General features: G+C 41.1%; 9 protein-coding genes across 9 annotated transcripts; 4 read left to right on the top strand and 5 right to left on the bottom strand.

Annotated features, from left to right (window-relative positions):
• Positions 1 to 1,551: 1,551 nt before the first annotated feature.
• On the top strand, positions 1,552 to 2,167 carry GCK72_011837 (uncharacterized protein; the record flags this gene model as incomplete). Its single annotated transcript, XM_003102978.1, has 2 exons — positions 1,552 to 1,581; positions 1,940 to 2,167. 2 exons carry the CDS (start codon positions 1,552 to 1,554, stop codon positions 2,165 to 2,167), a joined length of 258 nt encoding a protein of 85 aa, XP_003103026.1.
• A 1,212-nt stretch (positions 2,168 to 3,379) lies between these two features.
• Positions 3,380 to 3,733, top strand: GCK72_011836 (uncharacterized protein; the record flags this gene model as incomplete). The annotated part of the gene is made up of 2 exons (XM_003103044.2): positions 3,380 to 3,516; positions 3,568 to 3,733. 2 exons carry the CDS (start codon positions 3,380 to 3,382, stop codon positions 3,731 to 3,733), a joined length of 303 nt encoding a protein of 100 aa, XP_003103092.2.
• Positions 3,734 to 4,096: 363 nt separating this feature from the next.
• On the bottom strand, positions 4,097 to 4,544 carry GCK72_011835 (uncharacterized protein; the record flags this gene model as incomplete). Its single annotated transcript, XM_003103002.2, has 2 exons — positions 4,097 to 4,290; positions 4,361 to 4,544. The coding sequence occupies 2 exons, from the start codon at positions 4,542 to 4,544 to the stop codon at positions 4,097 to 4,099; spliced, it is 378 nt and encodes a 125-aa protein (XP_003103050.2).
• Positions 4,545 to 5,864: 1,320 nt separating this feature from the next.
• GCK72_011834 (uncharacterized protein) lies at positions 5,865 to 9,337 on the bottom strand (the record flags this gene model as incomplete). The annotated part of the gene is made up of 6 exons (XM_053728706.1): positions 5,865 to 6,272; positions 6,321 to 6,590; positions 6,643 to 6,762; positions 8,209 to 8,491; positions 8,945 to 9,155; positions 9,205 to 9,337. 6 exons carry the CDS (start codon positions 9,335 to 9,337, stop codon positions 5,865 to 5,867), a joined length of 1,425 nt encoding a protein of 474 aa, XP_053588283.1.
• A 4,476-nt stretch (positions 9,338 to 13,813) lies between these two features.
• Positions 13,814 to 14,689, top strand: GCK72_011833 (uncharacterized protein; the record flags this gene model as incomplete). The annotated part of the gene is made up of 2 exons (XM_053728705.1): positions 13,814 to 13,925; positions 14,484 to 14,689. The coding sequence occupies 2 exons, from the start codon at positions 13,814 to 13,816 to the stop codon at positions 14,687 to 14,689; spliced, it is 318 nt and encodes a 105-aa protein (XP_053588282.1).
• Positions 14,690 to 15,597: 908 nt separating this feature from the next.
• Positions 15,598 to 18,064, bottom strand: GCK72_011832 (uncharacterized protein; the record flags this gene model as incomplete). Its single annotated transcript, XM_053728704.1, has 7 exons — positions 15,598 to 15,930; positions 16,455 to 16,811; positions 16,859 to 16,954; positions 17,019 to 17,091; positions 17,139 to 17,233; positions 17,800 to 17,913; positions 17,960 to 18,064. The coding sequence occupies 7 exons, from the start codon at positions 18,062 to 18,064 to the stop codon at positions 15,598 to 15,600; spliced, it is 1,173 nt and encodes a 390-aa protein (XP_053588281.1).
• Positions 18,065 to 18,300: 236 nt separating this feature from the next.
• On the bottom strand, positions 18,301 to 21,540 carry GCK72_011831 (uncharacterized protein; the record flags this gene model as incomplete). Its single annotated transcript, XM_003102976.2, has 5 exons — positions 18,301 to 18,346; positions 18,399 to 18,547; positions 18,902 to 19,928; positions 20,428 to 21,056; positions 21,370 to 21,540. 5 exons carry the CDS (start codon positions 21,538 to 21,540, stop codon positions 18,301 to 18,303), a joined length of 2,022 nt encoding a protein of 673 aa, XP_003103024.2.
• A 305-nt stretch (positions 21,541 to 21,845) lies between these two features.
• On the bottom strand, positions 21,846 to 24,296 carry GCK72_011829 (uncharacterized protein; the record flags this gene model as incomplete). The annotated part of the gene is made up of 7 exons (XM_003103026.2): positions 21,846 to 22,269; positions 22,492 to 22,731; positions 22,787 to 23,310; positions 23,572 to 23,738; positions 23,794 to 23,959; positions 24,009 to 24,163; positions 24,218 to 24,296. 7 exons carry the CDS (start codon positions 24,294 to 24,296, stop codon positions 21,846 to 21,848), a joined length of 1,755 nt encoding a protein of 584 aa, XP_003103074.2.
• GCK72_011830 (uncharacterized protein) lies at positions 22,978 to 23,382 on the top strand (the record flags this gene model as incomplete). Its single annotated transcript, XM_053728703.1, has 1 exon — positions 22,978 to 23,382. The coding sequence occupies one exon, from the start codon at positions 22,978 to 22,980 to the stop codon at positions 23,380 to 23,382; it is 405 nt and encodes a 134-aa protein (XP_053588280.1).
• Positions 24,297 to 24,578: the final 282 nt, after the last annotated feature.

Here is a 24,578-nt window from a genome sequence, read left to right as displayed (position 1 = left end):
ACCGATTGCTCCCCTTATCCCCGCCGCCGCTGCCTCCTCTCCACTCCCTTTATATACGCACTCCTTCCCCCTCTTCGGTTACTGCAGTGTGGCGCAGAGGTTGTGGTCGGGTCGGCGGTGCGGAAGCTCGCTGGTTCGACTCCCTTCGCCAGCGCACACTGATTTATGTCCGCTGATGACACCTTACATACACCATTACGATCTCTGAAGACTTCGTGACTGATCATGTTTCCATGCAACACCAACTGAGGACGTTAACTTTTTAATTTTTCTTTGTTGTTTCAGCATTATGATATAGAAAAGGACGTTGTCAATATCCATGGAGGAATAGTGGAAGTGGAGAATGAGCAACACTGTGATTTTGTGTAGCTCTGTGGAGCTCTTTTCCGATGAAATGAGACAAAGGACACACGAATCGCTGTATGAAAATTATCGACGCGACAGACTTCGACAAATGAAGGCGACGGAGAGACTGGACCGAAGATAATTGAGAAACTTGCACAAGTATTATCTCGATTAAAGATTAAAGAAATGAGTTTTCACTGATTCGAAGCCTCGATTCCAGAAACATCGCGAGTATCCCCTGTGTCTTAGAAAAGACAATCGAAAATCGAAAAGAATGAACTCATTTATTGATCAACGAAAAAATGAGTTCATTTAGGCTTTTTGCTCCTATCGAAACGGATACACACAATCCGAATTCATGAATCCAACTCCGTTTAAACTTGTCGGGAGTTTGCCGGCATCCCAGGTGTTTTCGAGGTTGACCTGGAAAATGAGAGTTTAGGTTTATAGGCTCCAAGAATCCGGAGCTCCTACCTTCTTCTCGACCGGAGGGATCACTCGGTGGAGTCGTCCACCGGATCTTACCCACTTCTTTTGTGGGTTTTTTGGGGCCTTCTTGGACGCCATGGTGTTTGCTTCAAGAGGGTGTTCGAGTAGTAATTGAAGATTCTGGTGGAATCGCCGGCTATTTATGCGGAACGCTTATCGATGCTCTAGATCTTTGCTCTAGATTTCGAGGGGAGATAAGGGGTAAAGGTTACGAGTTTAACAAATTAATATTTTTCAAAATTTTCATTCCTACACGTAAAGAGATGACGTGGAATTGAGTATTTAGAAAAAGTTTATTTCCAATTTTTCATGAAAAACTGCATGTTTTTACTGATCGTTATTTTTGAGAGAGTGCCAGGCGAGTTTCCGTTTTTTGTTCAACTGTTTTCTGAAAATCCGCGGTGGGCAAAAACTAGAAATATATTTGGAATCAGCGTTTTCTCATCTTTCCAATGATCTGGCTCGAAGAAATGTCTTGGAATTGCCAAACAAGGAGGTCCCGCAGCCGGATGAAATGGAGCTGCTCTTCAGGATCTTCCCCAAACATTCTGGGGATGGTTGTCTATGAAAATAGAAAGGACTTCGAAGAGAAGGTAAACAGTGACAAACTTTCAGATTCTTCTGAAAATCCACAGGAAGTGGAAACCAATCGTCAGCATCTCTCTTGTTGAGGATGATTCCACGATTCATCGGATTCTGGAGTTCCAGTTCAAAGAAATGGAGATCATCTCAAAACAGACCTACGCGGTAAGTGTCATCAATGTAGACAGGAACTTAGTCAGTATGTTTCAGAAATATCAATGTTTTGCAAAGAATCGAGCTGAGTTTCCGGATTTCGTGAAGAAATCCAATGATAAGGACTATCAAAAACATTTTCGGGATTGTCCGGAGCTCAAAAAAATGCTTAGCAATTGCATTGGAACCGGTCCCGCAGCCGGATGACATGGAGCTGCCCTTCAGAGAATTCCCCAAAAATTCTGAAGACGGTCGCATAATGATCTACATATATCCGGAGTTCCTCGTAAATCTTTGAAAATAGAAAGGATTTTGAGGAGAAGGTAACACACAAAAGACTAAATTTGTTTGAATAAGTATTTTGTTCCAGGTGACGGAAATGGAGAAGAACCTACGAAGCGAAAAGAAGAGGAGAAGATGGGAAGCGGAGGACCAGGAACGGGATGAAGTTGAGGACCAAGAGTACGAGCCAGAGTTCGAGGAAGAGGAGGAGGAACCAAGGAAATTCTTCGTCAGCCGACGGAAGGCAGAGAAGAGGAAGACTTCAGTACTCCAGGACTCGAGGAAAGGGGAAGAGGAACCAAGAAACAAATTTTGATCTACCAAAAAACTCGACTTTTTTTCCAATTTTTGCAGAGTTTTTTGCAGAAATCTATAGTTTTCGCTACAAAAAAAATGAGATTTTTCAGCAAAAAATGGAAGAAAAGCGTAATTTGGTTGTATTCTGGAAACATGCGTTCTGGAAAACACATTTATGATTCAGACAAGAGTTTCAGAAAGAATAACTCGAAATTTTGAGCAATTTTTGTCATAATTAGGACACAGACATATCTCAGCTATTATCGGAGTAACCAGGTCTGGACATCCGGACATATCTACCTACAGACAGACATAGAAGGATACAGAAATAGATCGCTATCAGTATATACTTCGTCAAACTTGAGCGGGAACGTTGAATCACGGGTAGATAAGAAATGTGTCAAGTGGATAAGTGAAAGATCTGTTTCAATTGGACATGAGGACATTTGGACATTTGGACACACAGACAGACAAAATGGTTTGAGAATTTCAGTAATCCTATGTTTTGAAGCACGTTGATTTCAGGAGTTTAATTGACTGCTGGCAGAAACTCAGCCAAGTCTTTTTTGGTACCGTGCCAACCGTTGTGCGACGAAGCAAGGGGGACATCCGGACATCGAAACACACAGACATTCCGCCAAGTTTCTTTTTTCCTTAAACCTATCAAAACAACTAAAACTTTTTAAATAGTGGATGAGTCATATTTCATACATAGGTATTAGTCATCCAAAAAAAAGTGACTCATCTCCCTGTTTCAGATTGTAGAACTGATGTTTCAGATGTGATATCAGGTTTTTGAATTTTGTTTTTTGTTTCCAAAAACACTTTTAATTAGTCACTTTTTAATTTTAGGTCGCTGGTTCATAGTGCAGGTAAACAGAAACTACGAAAATATTTGTTTGTCGTCAACTAGTGGTCAACTAGAGAAAAGGGGGATTCCCCTCCCATGACCAATAAAGGCGCACGTGTTTGTGTAGGTTGATATAGATCTATCTCACTATCTCAGTGAATCTGTCTATGCGTCTGTGTCTCCGAATGTCTGGTACTGATCTACAATGATCTGATTGCCAATTGACGAACAAAAATCACTTTTCTCTTCTTCCTCAAAGGGGGGTGTCTAAGAATATGGTCCAGAAGGTCACACGTCATTAGGCGTAGCAGTGATCATTAAACATATCAGTGAGTATAAAAGAAAACGAAATTCAATGAAAAACTCAAAAACGAAAAAAACATGAATCAACTCAACCTACTACTTGTATTCTGCCTTCTCGCACTCACCGCCCTTCCAGCATTCTCTCAATCCGACCGGCCCGGTATGGCCTTGGATACTATGGGCGCTTTCGAGGATGACGCTGCTGGTGCCAATGAGTAAGCTTTTTTTTAAATTAAAATAATTCATTGAAATCTCCTCTTTTCCAGGGACTCGCCACGATTCAAGAGATGGGGAGGATGGGGAGGACGTGGATACGGAGGTGGATACGGACGTGGCGGATATGGAGGATACGGACGTGGCGGATACGGTGGATGGGGACGTGGCGGATACGGTGGCGGATTTGGACGTGGATACGGAGGATGGGGAAAGTAAATCCCGTTTAATATGAATTTGTATATAATTCTGCTTAATAACTACATATAAATATATTCTATATCATAATGCTGAAACAAAAATTAAAAAGTTACCGTCCTGGTTGCATGGAAACATGAAGTCCGGGAGTGTTCAAATTTGGTACAGATATGTAACCTGGTATGGGAAAGATGACGAAAAGATCAGATTTTGAAATAGATCTGATGCCTTCGAGTTACATCTCAAAAAAGAGCAAATGTAATAATGACGTGAAGGAACATCTTTTCCGGCACATGACAATTTCTATGGTAGGTAAAATGTTCATATTCTTATTCCAACGAAATGAATTCCAACGAAATGAATTCCATAACAAAATCCACACAATTATGTAACATTATAAATGGTCCATCCACTTGGGCTGGAGGTGGTTGGTCTCAACATGAAGTACATATACATCTCCCTCTCCGGCTTCTTCATATCGACCCGAGTGTACACGTGTCCGTGATTAAAGAACTCCGCCGTGATGGGGAAGTACTCGTAGCTGGAGAACACCGCCATGGCAAGTGTTACGTTGGTTTCTGAAATATGTGTACATTGGATTACTGGGTGATGGAAGTGCGCTCCACCAAAAAGGAAACAAGAACTCACTAGCCGGGTTGATGAACTCGATGAGTTGGAGGAACGTCGTCGCGTTCTCAGCGTCGCCTGCTTCCACGACATACTTCATGTGATGCTTCACAATTTCCACTGGAGAGGTTGGTGGAGCAATGAAATAGTAGGCGGACGCCATGGTGACGGCTAGAAGGAGTAGAAGGCATGGAGAAGATGACATTCTGGTTGGGGGAATGATATGGAAATGAAAAAGAGCGGTGCGTTATATAGGCGGCTCGTGATTCGATTAGCATAGTTTCCCAGGCGGGGGCGGGCGAAGGACGTTTTATGGTTTTATTGAAATTTTATTTCCGAGATTTTCGATTTTTGAGATGAAAAGCATAAAGCCACGTATAAAACCAATTTTATTAAAGTTTTCGATATAAGAACAAAAAATATGAATCCGAGCTGATACAATTTCAACAGAGGTCAGAAGGTATTCAATTGGAGGTGTTGTGGTGGATGATAAGGTAACTATTGGTAATTAATTAACAGAACAGAACAGAACAGAGAAAGAAAAATGAACCTTGAAAGCTATTCAAGTGTTATTACTAGGTAGTATCTAGCTCAGGGAAGGAAACTGATTACTAAAACAAAAGAAAACAAGAAAATTATTGCGGACCACAGAAAACAATGGGGGAATGGTTGGAAATGATAATAACCGGATTACTGTAGAAGCAAGAAGTAGTGGGATAGATTGGGTGATCAAAAAAAGCTAAGGGGGGATTCGGAATCTATGGACTCCAAACTATACCAAATTTTGAGCCCTTTGGAAGAGGACACTCCGAGGACTTCTCTCGTGAGAGAATTGAGGAATGTTGGGATTGATGGAGGTTTCGGGGAGTAGAAAGAGATTGGACAAACGGAGAATCAGGAAGTCTGGAAGCGAAGTGAAGTGCTCACAAGAATTTGTGGAGATCTGGACGGTGAGGGAATCTGGTGAACTGAGGAAGCGGGGACGGAGGATTCTGACAGGAGAGATGATATAGGGGAATCATCAAGAAGAAGGGAGAGAGAGAGTGCAATCCACCTGGAACCGAAGTGTAGTGGTCGCACTGGAAAGCTCTGAGAGCTTTGGAAGGATATGAGAGATAGTGAACTGGAAGAGTCAGAGGAGAGCCAGAGGAGGGAGCTGGTGCAGAAAATGACTGGAGGAAGAGAAGAGCACATGTGGAAAACCAGAAGAAGAGACAATGGAATGTACTGGAGGTTCTGATTTGGAGGGAGAACGGATTGCGAACTGGAAGAGTCTGTGGGAGAGCCAGAGGAGGGAGCTGGAAGAAGAGAACATTCAGGAAGACCCGTACAGAAAAGTTCTGAAAGAACGGAGGAAAGTGAGAAGTAAGATGACCCGAAAAAGAGACAACTCAGAGAATGAATGTGAATAGTCAGAGGAGGGATCGGGAAGGAGTATTCTGGAAGACGAGTGCAATGGAAGGCAGGAAAGTCAGAAGAGCAACAACAAAAAGACAACAAAGAAAACCCGATATCTTGGAGTGAATTATGACACTGGAGACACTGACGATCTTGTCGAGTTTGTTGACGACCACTGCTCAGACTCCTCTCCAGTGCTTCCTCTTCTTATTGAATCCCACATGGCATTCAACTCGTCGTCCTCTTTTATTTTCTCTCTCTTCCTTCTCTCATTCCAATCAACGAATGCGATAGAGGGCTCTTCACGTTGAATGGAACACTTCCTCTTCTTCCTTCTGCCAGATTGCTTCTGTGACGTTTTCCTCTTCTCTGATTTTCCTCTTCTTTTTCTTGGCACATCATACTCCTCCTCTTCTTCCTCTGAGACTTCATCTTCCGTGTAGTCTTCTTCTGGGTTTTCTCGTTGTCCTCGAGTTTCAGACTCGATCTTTTTCTTCATCGACTCCTCCGTAACAAACAGTCGGTACTTTCGAATCTGCAAAGTGAAAATTACAGAAAATTAAAATGTAAAGATGTATTTTACCTTTAAGAAGAACTCTTTCTTGTCTTCGAAATTGTAGACGTAGTTTCCAATCGAGATGATTATGGTACCATCTTCCCTTGGCTTTGGGAACATATGGAAAGGTTGTCCAGGGCATTCTGGCTGCTCCTGCACCTTCTCCCACTGTGCCACAATCTTTGAAAGGCGTTCCAATTCCCGAATGTCTATCACCAATCTCCTGAACTTCTCCTCTTTATATTTTCGGTTGTCTTCTTCGAGATTCTCCCGGCTTCTGGCGAACACTTGGTACTGCTGAAACATTAGCTTGATTTTTAAAAACTTATGAATCAGAAGGGGTACTTACGTGATAAGGGAACTTGCTTATGAACTCCATTTCGTGGAATTGAAACTCCCGTATGACTTCCGATTCTTCTGTGTAGAGAGTGATGATGGGTGTCCATTTTCTGTGCATGGACAGGAGGATCTATAAGAAATAATTAAAGAATTGGAAAGACTATTAGCACGACACACGTATGAACTTGACATACAGTACCGATCAATAGAGTATGAATTTTGGCAGTTTTCTGTTGAACTTGTCCGATTTTGGGAAGGTGTCATTATAATATTGATTATTCCATCAAGTAAATTTTTAATGGATCATACATAGAGACCGCAATGAACGTGGGCGGAGTTTTTCATTTTCTTCTCTTGGGCCGACATGGGGAGCTTATCGAAATGTTTGACGGTCTGCCCTGAGAGCCCAGAACGCTAAAGCAGAATAAAAACTTTTTACCCCTATGTAATCGAGTACGTAGAATTCAATGAACACACTTTCCTTTCACCCAAATGTTTAGTTTTCTCAGAAAACTGAAAAACCATTTTACTTTTTTCAGAAAAATGTCACGTTTAGATCGTTCTAGGTCGAACACGCATCACTTTTTTACAGTTTCTAATAGTTCTGGACATACTCTAATAGATTTTGAAAGAATATTCAATTTTCGTGCTGTTGAATTTTTTTGGGAGCCATCTGAACTGCGAGGCATCATATCAAAAAACTTTCTGTGATAACATATCTATTTTCTGACATATTCTTTTTGGTCATCTTTTCAGGTACATCGTGCCAAAATTTGGAAGCTTATTGATTCGTAAAATGTGATTTTTTCGATGTCGGAAGACAACAGACTCAGAAAGAAAATCAGTTTTCCCGACAGTTTAGGTTTTTTGAATTTTAAAAAATCACGTCAAAAATATATTTTCCTATTATCAGCGTCACATTTGTGTTCATTTAGTTCAGTGGATATCACGCTGGGTTTTTAATCAAACAGTTTCTGGTTCGAACTTTCCCAAATTTTGCTAAAATTTGACAGATTGAACGTGAAAACAAAAAATATTTTTTGCGTGGTCAGGAAAACGAAAGAATTCTCCAAGAGAATTCAGTAGAAACCATGGCTGAGTAAAAGGTCCTGTAACTTCGGAGAGTGTGAATATTTTCGGAAAAACATTTGAAATGTACTTCCATTTACCTGAAGAACAGGCCTGGATGGGAATTTTTATGAAAAATGAGTTGGAAAAAAAATGTTGCGGTCTCTAATCATACAGATCAAAAGTAGAGCTCCATTTTTGTAATTGACAACTTTTTAATACGGACAATCCCTAAAAAGTTATAGCCATTTTAAGATATTAACACTATTTTGAACTGAAATTGGTCGATTTGAGGAAGAAATTACTTTGTCGATACGTAACTTGCTAAGGAGTATTCGTACAAAAAAGTTGTCAACTACAAAAATGAAGCTCTACTTTTGATTTGTATGATTCATTAAAATCTACTTTATGGGAGTATCATAACTACCATGACACACTTTCAAAGTTAGACACTTTCAACTGAAAACGGTCAAAGTTCATAACCGGCACTGTTAGCAAAACCACTTACCACATTCGAATCCTTCGAATTCTTGAGCGCAGAATAACATCCTCCAAACCGTAATCCTCCAAAGTCGATTGATCCGTTCTCCAGGTCTCCTCCATATTGTAGCCTCATCCTGACTTCCATGGAGCTCAGATAGTCGGGATGTACCATGTCGTATGGCACCAACGCTCCCATCTCATGATGGAAGGTGTAGGCTTCTTTGGGCTCCGCATTGAAACGTAGTCCAATGATGTACTTTGTGTCAGGGTCGAGTCCGGACACTTTGAAGGAGTAGGAGTTCGATGGGCTGGAGAGGGGATATATACAGTACTGGTCAAATGATTGTAAACTTTGGCCGCTTTTAGTTGAAAATGTCTAACTTTGAGGGTGTGTCATGGTAATACTGATTGTCCGATCAAGTAGATTTTTAATGAATTATACAGAACAAAAGTGGAACTCCATTTTTGTAATTGACAACTTTTTGGTACGAGCACTCACTAGCAAGTTACGTATCGACAAAGTAATTTCTCCCTCAAATTGTCCCAGTTTAGTGCAAAATAGTGTTGTTGTCTTAAAATGACCATAACTCTCTAGGGATTGTCCGTACAAAAAAGTTGTCAACTACAAAAATAAAGTTCTAAGTTTGATCTGTATAACCCACAAAAAACTTACTTTATGGGAAAATCAGTATTACCATGACACCCTCTCAAAGTTATACAATATCAACGGCCGAAAGCGATAACGAAAATTTAAAACTTACTGAGACAACTCAGACGTTTGCGTGGTGACTTGGAATGTATGGTGATTGTTTTCCACCGGTTGCATTGTGATGTCATCATTCATCGGATCATGACTTTCCGACCATTTTCGGTACGAGACCTCTTTCCATTTTTGATACCACGGGCTTGGGTCAATGGTGGGGAGAATTTTCATCTCATTCTGCTCCTTGTAGGGAAGGAACTTCGAGAGATCTGGAAAATCAGTTGATTGTGGAAAGGAGGGATACTGGATATGAATCACCATTGTATTCGAGATCCTCTTGTCTTGGAGGATCGGGCGAAAGGATGATTCCTCTCGCTTCTTCGATGGCTCTAAGGAGCCGAGGAACAGTACGGGTGGAGTGCGGTTGCTCGTCGAAGAGGCGGTGATTCATTTCGGTCTGAAATGATAAAAATGACGTGGACAAGCAAGAGTATAAATAGGTTCAGAGATAGGAGAAAAACGAAAGAAAGGATTTCAGAGTGTCGTTTCAGAAGCTCCTCTACACCTTCTCTCCATATGCTATCAGTGCAAGCTCCGCCTACTTTATCTCTGCGCTCCAGAGTAGAGATCCCTATCTCCCTCTTCTCTGACTCTACCCGTACCAGGCAGCACCCCTGGCACCAGGCACTACATTTTAGAGATAATGGAATTATGGGAGATTCATAAAAAAGAATAGGGACAGCAGAAGTCGCATGCCTACGTATATACGTGTGCCAATGATGATAATGGAAAAAAGGAGAATGGAAAGAAACGGAGGGATTTAGAAGAGAAGGATTGAGGACGTTTTGAAATCAGAAATTTGGGAATTGAGACATTTGGCAAAGTGGTATGGGTCTGCTTAGCGGAAAGACTATTTCTGAGTTAAGCAGACCAAAAAAGTGAAAATACGTGTAAACGTTGGTCTGCTAAAGATATTTCAATGACAAGAACTAGCATATCAAAATTGGTTTTTTTTCTTTGAAAAAAGAGGTCAACTATGCACAAAACTGTTCAGAATGTTATAAACTACAGTTTTGTAGTTGACAACTTTTGTAACTTTTGTATATCTTGTCAAGCCTTTGAGATGCAAGTCAAAACTTAAAATGAGAAGATATTTTTTCAGTAATTTTTTTCTCAAAATCCACCTAACTCACAAAAAAGTTGTCAACTGCTGAAATATGTAAAATTTCTTGTAAATCATTTTTGTAGTTGACAACTTTTTTGTATCTCCTTAAGTTTTCGAGATACACGATCGGAAAATCTGACAAGAAACCTTTTTTCAATTTTAAAGGTCTGCTAGAGATTATTTGATGTCAAGAGCTAGCAGACCAAAATTTCTTTCAGAAATAACTTGTGGAGCCAAAATTCGAAATCAAAAATAGTGAATAATAGAAATTTCTGTAGACAGACAGTCACCACCAATATAATTGAATTAGGCCTCACATACAATAAGCAATGGAAAAAAACACAATTTGAAAAAGGAGTACTGTACCAATGAAGAGTTTGTGTAGGTTGATATTCCCAATAAAACAATAAAACATGACTTACTTGGAATAGTTAATGATGATTACATTTTAATATTCTATTGGTTTTGTCAAGATGGATTTATGGATTAGAAACAATAAATATGTACAAATATATTTGAAACTTAAGGAGAACGAAAAAATTGCGAACAGGGAGGTAAGGTATAACAAGAAAATAAGAAAATAGGAAAATAGTTAGTCAGGGCAAGACCACCAAGGTCAAGAGTAGGTTAATCAAATGAAGTTTCGTTCGAAGTTTCAATTTGTTAATTAGTGGTCAAATTAATTTTTGGATTTACTAAGAGTATGGTAGTTAATTACTGTGTGAAGTTTGAGGAGGGTTAATTAGTGTAGCAGTCACACAATATGTTTCCGTCATTAAGGATTTTCTGTTTGGACGTTTTTAAAAAAAGTTTTATGATAATTGTATTCAAAAACTCAAGAGCTTTATTTTTGTAGTTGACAATTTTTCTCGATAACAACTCTAAAGAGAGATAAAGAGAGGGTGGAAGGAAGTTATTTGTTTCACAGTTTCTATATTTTGACAAGTTGAAGCACGTAAATCGACACAAGCTCTCCGTAAACCTTAACAAAAAAATTTGGTCACTGTTGTTCTGTTTTTTCGTCACTGTAACTTTTTTGGTCAGTGTAAAAAGTGATCGCCGTAAATCGACATGAGCGTTCCCGTAAATCCACACACACAAATGTTTTTCCTGCCTATCGCCTTTGCTAGTTCTCCTTGTACCTAATACTTTGCAATGTCACAAATCCTTGTTTCTTAATCCTGACATTAAAAATCTGGTATCTATTTCAAAACCTTGCTTTTTTTTCATTTTCCCTAATGCCAGCCTTTTAATCCTATCATGTTTGTGTGTGTGCAAATCCTGTCATGCATACATGAATAATTCTAGATACACTCTGAAAAAAAACGAAGATGCGCTAGAAAAGAGCAACGGAGGGGAGAGGGGCAAGTCAGGGGAGCGGGGACGCAAGTTGGCTGGGGCGCCGTGGACGCGTTTTGTAGAATTGCCTGGGGTTAGGAAGGGTTCTAAAAGAAGACCATGAAATATGGCTGGGGCGCCGTAGACGCGATTCTGAGTAGCTGTCAGAAGGCAGGACTAGGGATAAGACCTTACAATACGAAGTAAATGAAATATGGCTGGGGCGCTTTTGGCGCGATTCTGGATAGTCGTCAAAAGGTAGGAAGACAGCTCAAGGTGAAGGAAATGAAATATGACTGGAGCACCTTTGGCGCTTTCTTCGGAGGATCCTTCTGAGAAATGAGATTTTTCTGAATGTATATCACATCTTTCATATATTTCATGTCGGTATGTCTGTTTGTCCGAATGCCGTCCCTCCCTTTTTCTTAGTTCTCATCTTTCTTAGTACTTCCACGGCCCCCCATGTTGCACACACTCACATAATCAACGTCACGTCTTCTCTCGTCTTCCTTCCGACGCCCTCCCCATGGCTCCCCGGCTCCACCGAGCCGCGGCGACTCGGAGCCAACAAAAAGATAAGATGAAAGTAGGAGAAACTTGGTGGAAAAAGGACGACGGGGCGCCGGAGCCCCCTCTCGGAGCCACCGGAGCAGCGAGATGGATAATGGCAAGCTGGGAGGGTGTGTGGATGAAAAAAGGACAGATGTCGTCGTGTGTGTTTCTTTTTCTTATTAAGACGGATGGAGGGGGATCATGAAGGAGGAGGCACAACGACAGCAGAGTTGGACAAGAAAGAAGAAGAAGGACATATCAAAAAAAGCAAAAAGAGAAAAGAAATTGTGAAGAGGGGGTGTTTGTTGTTCTTGTTTGGAAGGGGACAAAGAACTTTGTGACAAACAAATAAAATTTGGAGGAAACATTTGCAACACGGAGAGAGGGTATATATTCAAAGAAGAATTATGAAGGAATAATGATAAATACACTGACAAAATTACACTGACATAAATACACTGACATAGGTACAGTGGCATTGTCATCCGGTCAAAACTCGCTTGAAAATAAAAATTACGAGCCCAAAAAAATACCAACATGTAGGTCTCAACGAGTTCTAGACGGAATTTTGCATAGTTATGATATGACGGTTATACACTGACATAAGTACACTGAAAAAACTGCATTTTTTTATTTTTTGGCTCTTCAAGCTTTTTTACGCTTCCCGATGCAGATTAACGGGACATATTAATGGCTGATAGGTGATGTGCAATGGGGGGAGAAAAAGATTCGAAAAACGCAAAAATGGTCAAAAAACCCTTCATAGTAGGGCAGATACTTTGAACTCACCGAGATCTACATTTTGCTGTATTTTTGGATTCGAAATATTGAGTTCTAAGCGAGTTATGACCGGATGACAATGTCAGTGTAATTTTCCATAATTATTCCTTGAGTAATACAAAACTGCAGAAAAAAAACAAGTTACAGCTGTCTTGAATGTGAGTAACTGGAATGAATGAGCAGTCAGAAGCAGCTGTCTGTTGAAGCATGAGGGAAGTTATCACTCATATAGGAAATATAATAATTCTAAGAACAACATATTGGGTTTATAGTTGTGAAAATGAAAATTGCCCGTTATATCGGTTTTTGTATCTCTATTATATTTTGTATTCGGTATTTTTATTGGAAAATTAGATGTGTCTCACAATATTGATGTTTATGTATGTAAATGTAGATGAAACCTAATTAGTCATTTTTGTAGTTCACAACTTTTTTGTAGGAGTCACCCCTAAAAGCACCTAGGCGCTATTCATTTGTTTATTTCTCTAGAAAAAAGAAAAAATTTCAAAGAAAACAAAAATAAAGTCTACTAGGAATGGATGAGACTGAATGATGATGAGATCAGGACACCGTTTTCAAAAATGAGAAAAAATGTTTCCATGCTGCAAATCATAGTTTAGCCATGTGTGTGTGTGTGAGGGAGAAAAAGTATTCGACCTAACAGCTAAGAAAAACGAACTAAACAACAAAACGTCTGCGTCTCTCTCCTAGCTGGAACTTTGACCTCTTTCTCAAAGGGAGTAAGTCATCTTGCTCTAATCTCAAAATTCAGAAATAATGAACAATATAAAAGTTTGCAAAGTCAATTTGTTTATGTTTAGAGACGTCCAAGTGTTGCCATATCAAATTTCGGAAATTTCTGGAAAACTGACTCCGCCCACTGAGGAGTCTTTGCCGATGCAGAGGTCTTCATGATGATTCACTCGGCGCCACTAATTAGGAAATATGAGAAAAAAAGTTATATCTGAAAAAATAGGTATCTCAAATTAAAGAAAAAATAAAAATCTCAAATTTACAAAACAAAAAAGACGTGACACCCCCTCGATTCTCTTCTCCTAGGCGCCCTTCCTGGTCCCTTTGAAATCGCCCCGAATGCCGATTTCTCATTTCTTCTCCTTCCACTGTAATCGTCGCTCGATTTCGTCACGTCATCTGATGGTTAACGTCACGGAGAGATTCTTGGAGGACTATGCGTGCAGTTCGTGTAAGTATTGTAACTAGCGAGTTTTCAAACCTGTTTCCTGAAGCTCCCAGCAGTTTTAACCGGGTCAAATTTAGTACCGTTGTGTAGATCAAGCCTAGACCTTTATTTTTGCAGTTTATATCTTTTTGATAACTCTGCTAGGTATCGAGATAGACGCTTTCAAAGATGGGGAGCTAGAACCTAGAGAGTGAAGAGAAGCTAGACTGTCTGTCTTCCCTGCGCCCTCTCTTTTGATTCTTTTGATGAAACCTTTTCAAATTTATATTAACCGTGGAGATCACAATCAAATCTTCATTTTTGTAGTTGACAACTTTTTGATAGCTCTGCAACGCTTTGAGATATGCACCTGCAAAGTTAGGGAGCAAGATCCTATAGAAGCTAGAGTGTCTGGCGCCCTCTCTTTTGATGAAACTTCTTCAAATTTATGTTTACCGTGTAGATCAAACCTAGACCTATACTTTTGTAGTTTGCAACTTTTTGATAACTCGGCAACGCTTTGAGATATACGCCTTCAAAGTTAGGGAGCTCGGACCTTCAATAAGATTTTCCCATTTCCAGATGGCCGTGGCTCCCACGCGCAACGTTGCGGCACCGAGTGCCACTCCGAGCCGGAATACAAGTTCTGCTGTCTGAAAATGGGCTTCTGCAATTGGTATCAATCGTGGTGGTTCATTTGGGTATCCGTCAGCGCCACTCTCATCATTCTCTTCCTTTCGATCTGTCTCCTCTGTTGGTGCTGTAGCAGAAGTCGTCGGAGATATTGAGGTGTTTTGGTGGTGGATGGAATTGGTGGAGTATTATATCTGACATTCATTTATATATGAATATCTTCTTGTTGAACAAAAAATAAATGAATTTGTGTTGAAAATCTGTTTTTTTACCGCTAAAAATGGCTCACTTTGAGGTCACGTCACCAGAGCCACATCACAACGGATTAGTACAAATTTATATTCATTTTGTAGATCAAACCTAGACCTGTATTTTTGCAGTTGATAACTTTTTGATAGCTCCGCCCACTTTTGAGATAAGCGCCTTCAAAGTTAGGGAGCAAAAATCTAGAGGGTACATAGAAGCTAGAGTGTCTGGCTTCTCTGCGCTCTCTCTTTTGGTGAAACTGCTTCAAATTTACATTCACCGTTTAGATCACAGTTAGATCTTCATTTTTGTAATTGACAACTTTTTTATACAAGCTCATCCGGGAAAGTTACTGTGGCTAGACGAAACCTTCCTGACAACTCAGATCTCTATTTTTGTAGTTTGTAGCTTTTTGATAACTGTTCTAGGTTTCGAGATATGCACCTTTAAACATAGACTGCTAGGATCTTTGTTGGTAGATCAAACCTTGAAAATTTACTTTTGATCTACTTACGCTCGGTAACACCAATATCGATCTTTCTTTTATTTTTAGGGTCTTCTCTCTTCACCATATTCATTTTTTAGGCAGTTACAGTGTCCTTACGCTCCTTTCCATTTCAGATTCTTGGTGTGTTTAGGCTTCGCCCACTCGGTGATGACGCACTTAGAAGTATCTCGTATCTAATTAAGTAATCTGAGACTTCACAGAGGAGTCTTGACTTCTCGAGTCAAATAACGACAACTACGAAAAGCAAATTTACTCAAAAAGAAAATGATTACAAAACGAAAGAAATTAAAAATAAAGGTATTCAAGTTGTTATTCCTCTTCTCGCTTCTCCACCACTCCGAGTCCCTTCTCCACATCATTCTCCAACTCGAAACGATCCGATTTCCGACGGAAGATGTGTCCATTGAAAATCGATTGATTTGCAAAATTGCGAATACACGAGATGAGAGTGTTATCCACAGGCGGTGGTGGTCCCAGTGCAGTCGGAGATCTCCATGAAGTCGGTGGTGCTTGGAAGTATGGGGCACTCAATGGGGATGATGGGCGGTATGGATACAAGTTGCGAGGGGGGATGGATCTGGTGTACCTCTCAGAGTTGGCACGGTAGTTCTCCAAGTGAGGGTTGTAGTAACCGGCGTGGGCCTGGAATAAGGTGGGTAATTATATGGATTGTGTAGATCAAGACAAGATATGTATTTTTGTAGTTGACAATTTTTGTATATCTTAGGTAGGTTTTGAGGTACGAGACGGTAAAGACGGGCGGCTCAAAAACGAGATTTTTTTAAATTTGATTTTTTCGAAATTTTATAGTAAAAGTGCTCAAACTACCATATTTACTGTTTGACAGAATTTCAATTTTCAGTCAAAATTTGACATTTCAACAAAGAAAAACCCATTTTGGTTCAAAACGTGACACTAGCAGACCAACGAAGATAACTAGCAGACCAACGAAAATCACTAGCAGACCAACGTTGGTCTGCTAGCTAATTTAGATTTCGGAAGTGAGAGAGCGCAGAGAAGTCAGACGCTCTAGCTTCTCTGCGCTCTCTGCTTTGAGCCGCCTCTCTTCAACACCGCGTATCTCAGAAACTAGAAAACCGATCAAAATGTTGTCAACTACAAAAATGAAGCTCTACATTCGATCTACCAGAAAAACCTATCCTCACCCGTCTCCCAGTCTTCCTTCCCCTCCCTCCATTCGAACTCTGTTCCGATTTCTGCGACGCCAACGAATCATCTGACGAAGACTGTTTTCCCGTTGACGAGGATCTCGAGGTGGACGGTGTGCCAACATACGTGGTGTTTTGAATGTATATGCTCACACGATTTTGTCCACTATACGGCTTCTTACAAGCAAACTCCGCCGACTCGAACATCTCCCACGTGGGCTCCGGCTCGGCGAGAATGAATCGAAGGAAGTTGAGAATCAAAGTCCTACTGTAGTCCTGAGTACACGGATTGCGTCCACGTGTCAAGTCGACAAGTGCTCCAATCACACGATATCCACACGAGAAGTTATCGCTCTGAAAATGTCTGTCTGTGTGTCCGTATGTCCGGATGTCTCCCTTACCTGTCTCTGAAACTCCTTATCCACTATAACAGGAATATGTTTCGTGAACAAGTGTCCGAACAGACGGCTGATATAAAACACCATCTCGTTGAGAATCTTCAAAAAAAAGTTTTTTTTTTTAATTTTCAAAACTAGACTCCGCCCTCTTCGCCCCACCAACCTGAGGAGTCTCAGCACTGTCATATGGCTGCAAACTGTCGAATAGGAAAACCTTATTGTATTTTGGGTTGTAGCTGAAAATGAAAAGTGACTCCGCCCCCTTTATCTGTAATATACTCACTAAACAAGCACATAATGAGAACGAGTACGATCGTAGAGCACTTGAAGCGCTGGATTCGTGCCTGTGACCAGTCTACGGATATCCTTCTCATCGGTCTGGAATTAGAGAAAATAGGTATAATTCAAGTGTTTTCTTATTGTTAGTTGACAGTTTTTCAATATCTGTGATCGCTGTCAGTGTCTCTTGCTTCTCATCTCACATTTATACGCCCTGCGCCGCATAGATTTCAGTTCCTCTTCTGGTGTCGTTAGTTACACTTTTGGCTGCCGTGCAGAGGGTCGGGTGTTCGATTCCTCTTGCCTATTTTTTCTTTTGTTCTGTTTTTGCTTGTGTGAAATGGATTTTTGAAGTGTTTAGGGGTATTTTAATGCCAGAAATTATCGATTTTCAGTCAAAATCTGTCAAAAATCGGCGAAAATAGACGAAAGTATCTATTTTTTGCTTTTCAAAGAGACACTGTTTTTCAACTTACCGTATCTCATCACTGCTTCTTGCTATTAAAAAGCTATCAACTAACAAAATGTGCAGAATTTCACGATCTACATTTTTGTAGTTGAAAACTGTTTTCTATCTCTTCTCCACGTGGAAATAGGCGTGGTTAAAGAGACGCTTTCAAAAAACTGTCAACTATGAACAAAAATGATCAGAATTTTCCCCTTACAATCATCAAAAACTGAATGGCCATAAACGCATCGAGTGTCCGCGGACACGCCTTCTGAAGCTTATCACAGAACGTGTTGATCAAATCGTCTTGAAGTTGCTCTCCGAATTTGACCTACAAAATCAAAAAATGCTTATCTTACCACCCAATAATAATATACCCCATCCTCCAGCTCACTCCCTCCAGTCGCCTTTCTCTCTTCTTCGGATTCTTCTCGCTTCTTCTCGTCGTCATCCACGTCATCTGATTCTTTGCCACGTCTCATGTTTACGTTTTTTAAAAGAAAATCAAAAGGAAATGAGCGAGAGAGTGGAGGGGCGCCCAGGGGGAGTCACGAAATTTTAATAATTAAATTAGAGCGAGTTCACGCGAGAAGAGGAGAAAAAACATATGATTTATATAGAAAGTGCAAAACATGAGTGGAGTGATATTACAGAGCATTAATTTTTTGAATTTGGGGATAAAAAATGAGATCAAAAAATCAAAATTAGAGAAAAACAATTAGAATGTCAGCTCGTCTTCGCCTTCCGACATCTCCTCTTCGCCTCTGAAAATTCAAAATTTTATATTATTAAAATCAGTTTTTTTTCTATTCTTACAATTCCTCTTGCGGTGCTGGAGCTCCACCGGCGGCCGCTTCAGCGGCAGCTCTCTGTGCATATCCGATACGTTCGGCTTCGTCCAATTCGGCTTCACGTTGATGGATTTTGGCGATTTCACGGAAGAGGCGGTTTCCTTCTTGGCAGATCTGGAAAATAAGAAAATCGATAAATGAGGAAAACGAGAAAGAGAAAATAGCTAGCAGACCAACGTTGGTCTGCTAGCTTCCTTTGTTGTCTGTTCACTAGCAGACCAACAAAATTTATTGAAATTTTCTCGAAATCTTAGAATAAAAGTGCTTAAATTACCATCCACACTCTCCTTTTGATTGAATTTCAAATTTATTGTCTAAAACTAGACTTTCTCCAGAAAAAATAGGAAAAATTTTCAAAAAAATTCAAAATTTGGAAAAAAGAGCTAGCAGACCAACGTTGGTCTGCTAGCCCTCTCTCTCTTCCGTTTACTAGCAGACCAACGTTCGTTTTCAATCTTTCCAACTCACCGATTCATAAGCCATACACTTCGTAGCAAACTCTTGCGCCTTATCAAATTCTTCCGTCTTGAAGAAGTGATTCGCCAGGAAAGCTACAGAATAAATCACCTTCTCCTCCGCAGAAGTGACCAACTCGTAAACCACAAGAAACACTTCGAAAGCTTGTGCCGCTTTCTTATGATCCTTCTGATTTTCGTGCAATTTCGCCAGATTCCACAACGCATTACCCTCGACATCACCGAACAAATAGGCGCCAGTGAAGCATTTTTCAGCGTCCTCGATTCGATTCAACTTGGTATAAACTTCACCGAGAGCCACCAGAAGACGTGAATCATGAGGTTTGCATTTTTGAGCCTCTTGATAATAGTAAAGAGAGTACGCTGGCATTTTCATGATATCATACATCTGACCGAGTCCATACCATCCTCTGTGATCTGCCGGGTCGATCTCGATAGCTCTGCGATAGGAAACACAGGCGGCCGCGTTATTTTTCATCTCCATAAATTCGTGACCGATGAGCACCCATAACGCAGCGAATCCAGGATTCAAGCGGAGAGCTCGTTGGAAGAATTTGATTGCGTGCTCACTGTCACGTCGCATCGCGTGGTAATTCGCCACGACGCAGCAAGTCTCCCAACGGAATTTGTGCACTTTGTAGAGTTCCATCGCCAACGCTGACAGCTTTTTCTGGTCGTTTCGAATGTAAAGGGAATCGGAGAGCAGGTGTAGATCAGTCAATCGATATGGATCCATTTCTCGGACATCCTCGAAGTTGGCGATCGCTTGGTCATGATCGTGTCGAGCGTTAGAGCACGCGGCGATCTTTGTGATAATCATTGGGATCCCGGTCATTCCACGTTGCACTAGTTGTTCAGCTTTTTGGATTGCCATCGAGTGTTGATGGAATCGTTGAAGGACAAGCACCATGAACCAGTCACTCATCCAAAGCGATCGGGAGTCCAATTGGATGACAAAGTTGTCGGCGTCCTCGATGTCGGAGATGAGAAGTGTGAGTCCTTCCCATGCTGGCCAGTGTCTGGAAATTGAAGATTTTCAATAAAATTTCAGGAAAAAATCTGATGAAAATGAATGTTTTTGACAGAAATTTGAACTTTTTCGAGTGACAATCGCTAGCAGACCAACGTTGGTTTGCTAGCTATTGTGAAAAGCTAGCAGACCAAAATTGGTAAATGTTCGTATTTCGGCTTAAGAAATGCCTAATTACGCAAATATTTCAGTTATTTTTCGTCTATGGACTAAAAAATGCACGAATAGAGCTATTTATCTGGCAAAATTGACAAAACTAGTTGAAATTCAAAGTTTTGAAGCATTCGAGTTTAGTAGGGAGGGCTAACAGGCCAAAGGAAAAGAGCTAGCAGACCAAAGGAAAAGAGCTAGCAGACCAAAGGAAAAGAGCTAGCAGACCAAAGGAAAAGAGCTAGCAGACCAACGTTGGTCTGCTAGATATTGTGAAAAGCTAGCAGACCAAAACTCATTCTCCTCCAAATTTCTCCATTTAACATTCAAAACTCTACCTTGGCTCCCGTGTAATCACATTCTTGAACGACTTCTCCGCTTCCACTTTCAATCCCAATTGAACTTCAATCAATCCCATCAAGTACTCAAACCAAACATCATCGTTTTCTCGCAACTTCTCATCGGTCATTCTCTGATGAAGAATAGAAAACGGAGACTTTTCTTCTGCAAAACTCGTCTTCCTCTCAACGCCTTCTGAATCATTCTCCAGATGCTCCTGGTAATAGGCCAAGAACAAACAGCGATAATATAGGAAATGGTCAACACGATTTTCATTAACTGTCTTCTCCAGAAACGAAGCGGCACGACGGAAATCCTTATTTTTGATCAAAGATCGTGCGAATCTCGATGAATACGCATATTTCGCTTTCGGCACGACGACATCTCCCGGCATATTAGCTGCAGAAGACGTCGGTGAAGTCATCGATTCAGTGGAATCATTGGCGAACACCTTAACACTTGTATTCCAGATATCTGGTTGGCTTCCTTCACACCATTCGTTCGGAAGGTAGGCAAGAATCTCTCCGGTCCACATCTCCGCATCGAGGAAACATCGTTCTGTGGTTTCCTGGAGAAGCCATTCGAGTTCTCGGGTGAAGTCACGGCTATTAATATTTCCTCGTTCAACCTGAAAAAAAATGAATTCCATTAATGACAAAATGAATAGGTTTCACACGAATTTCTACAAAATCTTTAGCAGACCAGCGTTGGTCTGCTAAAGAATTCGTTCGAACCAAAAATCGCTAGCAGACCAATTTTGAAGTACTAGCAGACCAATGCAACAAATGTCTTATTTCATCACAAAAACATTGAAAATCAGGCGATTTTCACGAGTTTTCAAGATTTTCCATCGAAAATTGACAAAATTAAACAATTTCGCACTAAAAAAAGCGAAATTTTCCAAATTTTGAAGCTTTTTCGGCATTTCAGTCTCTCCGTACCATCGAAATCGATACTCCAGACATCTGTGACACCTCGAATGGTGACAATTTGCTATTTCTGAACTGTCCGGGAGCTGGGAGTGCTCCGCTTCGCGCCGCCGCTTGCTGAATCAGCGTTAGTCGGCTCATAGACCTCTCGGCAGCCGCCGCCGTTCCCCAGTCGTCAGACATCTAAATTTTTAATGAATTTCGATGATTGTTTTCAGATTTTAAATACAATAATTCCAAGCGAGAAAACGGCAAGAGTAGATGACCGGCGAAACGAACCGATACTCGAAAAACTTTAAAATGAGGCAATTATATAAATGAACCGTATTATTCACAATAAATGAATTGAATTAAGAAAACTGAGATGAATCGGGGTGAGATACCAGTGGAAAGGACTTTGAAAGAATTATATAAAAGCGCAAAAAGACTATTTAACAAGATCATCAAATGAAAGAAGGAAAAAGGAAATTATATTGATAAAAATCCTCCTATTCGTCAGCTTCCTCTGAATCCGTACGATTTCGACTGTCTGTCGAGTTCTTCGCTCTTCTAGTCGGCGTTTTCGATGCCGAATCGATTTTTCTGGCACGTCGCATGTACTCGCTCGGCGTCAGACCTCCTGTAATCGACGACGTCGTTGTCGCCGACCCAGATGATGACGTGGCAAAACGTGGCGGTTCAACACGTCCACTCATCACGTCGTATTCCACGCGTCGGCTTCTGTAGATCTGTTCTGTACGTGGCGCACGTGGACGATGTTCCGAGTAACCGTTCTGGCGGTGCTGGGCGGCTTCAGACGTTCTTCTGTAGCCCACTGCGGGTCCCATTGAGCGATTCATCTGGTGCTGATAAGGAGAGAGGAGGCGGGAGGAGATGCTACGTGGAACACGAATTGATTGGACGGATTGTCGTCTGAAATAAGGAAATAGTGGAAATGGAAGCGTTGAATAGGAAGCTAGTAGACTAACGGTGCGAGCTAGCAGACCAACGGTGCGAGCTAGCAGACCAACGGTGTGAGCTAGCTAGCTAGCAGACCAAAGTTGTTTTGTTTTTCCGTTTTTTTTAAGCGAAAAATGGCGAATTCCACTCAAAGATATTGGTCTACTAGCCTTTTTTGTCATTCTTCTTACTCACCCGTATCCTGATCCTCGTCTCTTCACAACGACTTCATCCCATTCTTGCTCATCGTCCTGCTCATCTTCCTCCAGCTCATAATGTGATCCGTTCGGTGTCTCCATGTCATAATCCTCGTATCGCACACCTCCGAAGTCATCGTCGTAATCCTCACGATCGAGAACGTCTCCGGTCATCTCGTGTGCGTAAATCTCGTCCTCCGTTATGTGATCATCCTCTCCTTCGATGAATCGCGCGAGTCTGTGACTTAAAAATTAATGGTTTGTTTACAAAACCAAATTATTAGACTCCTTACCGTCTAGCACTTCTAACGTTTCCGGCAATTTTCCATGGCCGCGAGTTCTCTTGCTTACAGTACTCCCTAAGCTGTGCCAACTGCTCTTTCGTCGTTTTCTGCCCAATCTCATCGTACTCCTCCTCATTCAAAAGTCGTCGTTTCGACGGGAACATCTTCCTCCAAAGCGAGCCGAGCCCAACTCCAAACCAATGGAATCCAGAGAACAAGAAGTTTCGGCATATCTGTTGGACGATAAGCGCTCCGATCGTTCCAGTCGACACTTCAACCACTTGCACCGAGAAGTAGATCAAAGCGAGTGCGACGAGTTGAAGTGTCCATTGAGCGATGTCGTGGGATCTGGCATCCGTCGGAGGGCCTCTCTTATAGCAGTAGGCCATCGAAACCAGCAGAACAGTGGCGAAGTATCCAATGACATACTTTTGGTATTCAAGCATAATGCTTTGCAGATTGGTCCATGCGAAGTGGAGCATGTAGAGCGAAACGGACCATCCACCGATGAGAATCGGGACTCCGAGCGTTTTCTGGAAGAAAATTTGATGATTTTTTTTCTCTTTGTTTTGAATAATGGAAAATTGTTAGCAGACCAAAGCTAAATAGCTAGCAGACCAACGAGAAATAGCTAGCATAGCAACAGGAAGAGCTAGCAGACCAACGTCAGGAGCTAGCAGACAAACGCCGATAACTAGCAAACCAGCGGTGTGAGCTAGCAGACCAACTGCGGATAGCTAGCAGACCAACGCCAAATAGCAAGCGTTGGTCTGCTAGCTAGCAACATTGCTTACCTTCGGCGCAACTCTCCACACAATAAACGCCACTAGCAACAGCGACGCCAACAGACCGAACGAGCATCCACTGGTGTAGTAGAAGAGTACATTTCGCACCAACTTGCTCGCCAACAAGAACAGCAAAATGGCTCCCACGTAGACACCGACTCGAATGTAGTTTACTTCTGAAATAATTGAATTTTAGTTATTCAAACTTGAATGGGCGGAGTAAGCACTTACTCCAAATTAGCACCGATATTTCATACGGTTCCGCCGTAGACACTCCAATTATTGTGTCGTTGAACGGCGACAGCTGATGGGATCGCAAAAGTGCGGCTTTTCTCAAAAGCCCAAAGTAACGATTGTCGTTATCATAAAGTTGTTGGACGGTGGTGCAGTTTGTTCCCTGGAAATACATTCTCTTTTGATTTTTCATCGATTTTCAAAAGTTTTACCTGATAAAATTGATACTGATCGGCGTCTGTCAAGTTGATATGCAAGAAGACGTCGGTGAACGCGTGGATCGCATTGTAGGGAAGCGATTTTTGGTGGTAAAAGTCGAGTTTGTGCGAGTAGAGCTTCGGGCCGACTCGCCGCACCTGATTGAGCGCTGAAAAATCAAAAATTAACCTCAAATTTCTAGATTTTTGATGTAAAAACTTACCTTTCGGTTGTTGCTCGCAATCGTCGAATTTCAAGGCGAGGCCACTCGCGACGAGTAGAAGAAGGGTTAATGAGCGCATCGGCGCCGCCGGTTTTCGCTAAAAATGTGAAAATTTGAAATGAAAATCACGGAAAAAACACGGAAAAACGAGAAAAATGAGGCAAGAAAATCAGGAAAAGTTTATTTGAAATTTAAAAGCTCGCGCCAACAAACCAATGGGTCTCGTTCCGAAACAGTGTCTTACTGTAATTATTTTTGAAAGTTATTTTATTTTGAACGATTTTTAGAGTTTTTGGACCGAAAAGTTAGTTTAAAATGTATATTTTATGAAAAATGTTAATCGTTAGCTATGGAAGAGCTG

This window comes from Caenorhabditis remanei, chromosome III (assembly GCF_010183535.1).
Source record: "Caenorhabditis remanei strain PX506 chromosome III, whole genome shotgun sequence".
Classification (NCBI taxonomy): domain Eukaryota; kingdom Metazoa; phylum Nematoda; class Chromadorea; order Rhabditida; family Rhabditidae; genus Caenorhabditis; species Caenorhabditis remanei.
The sequence above is the reverse complement of the archived record's forward strand: the minus strand, read 5'-3'. Positions and strand labels throughout refer to the sequence as shown.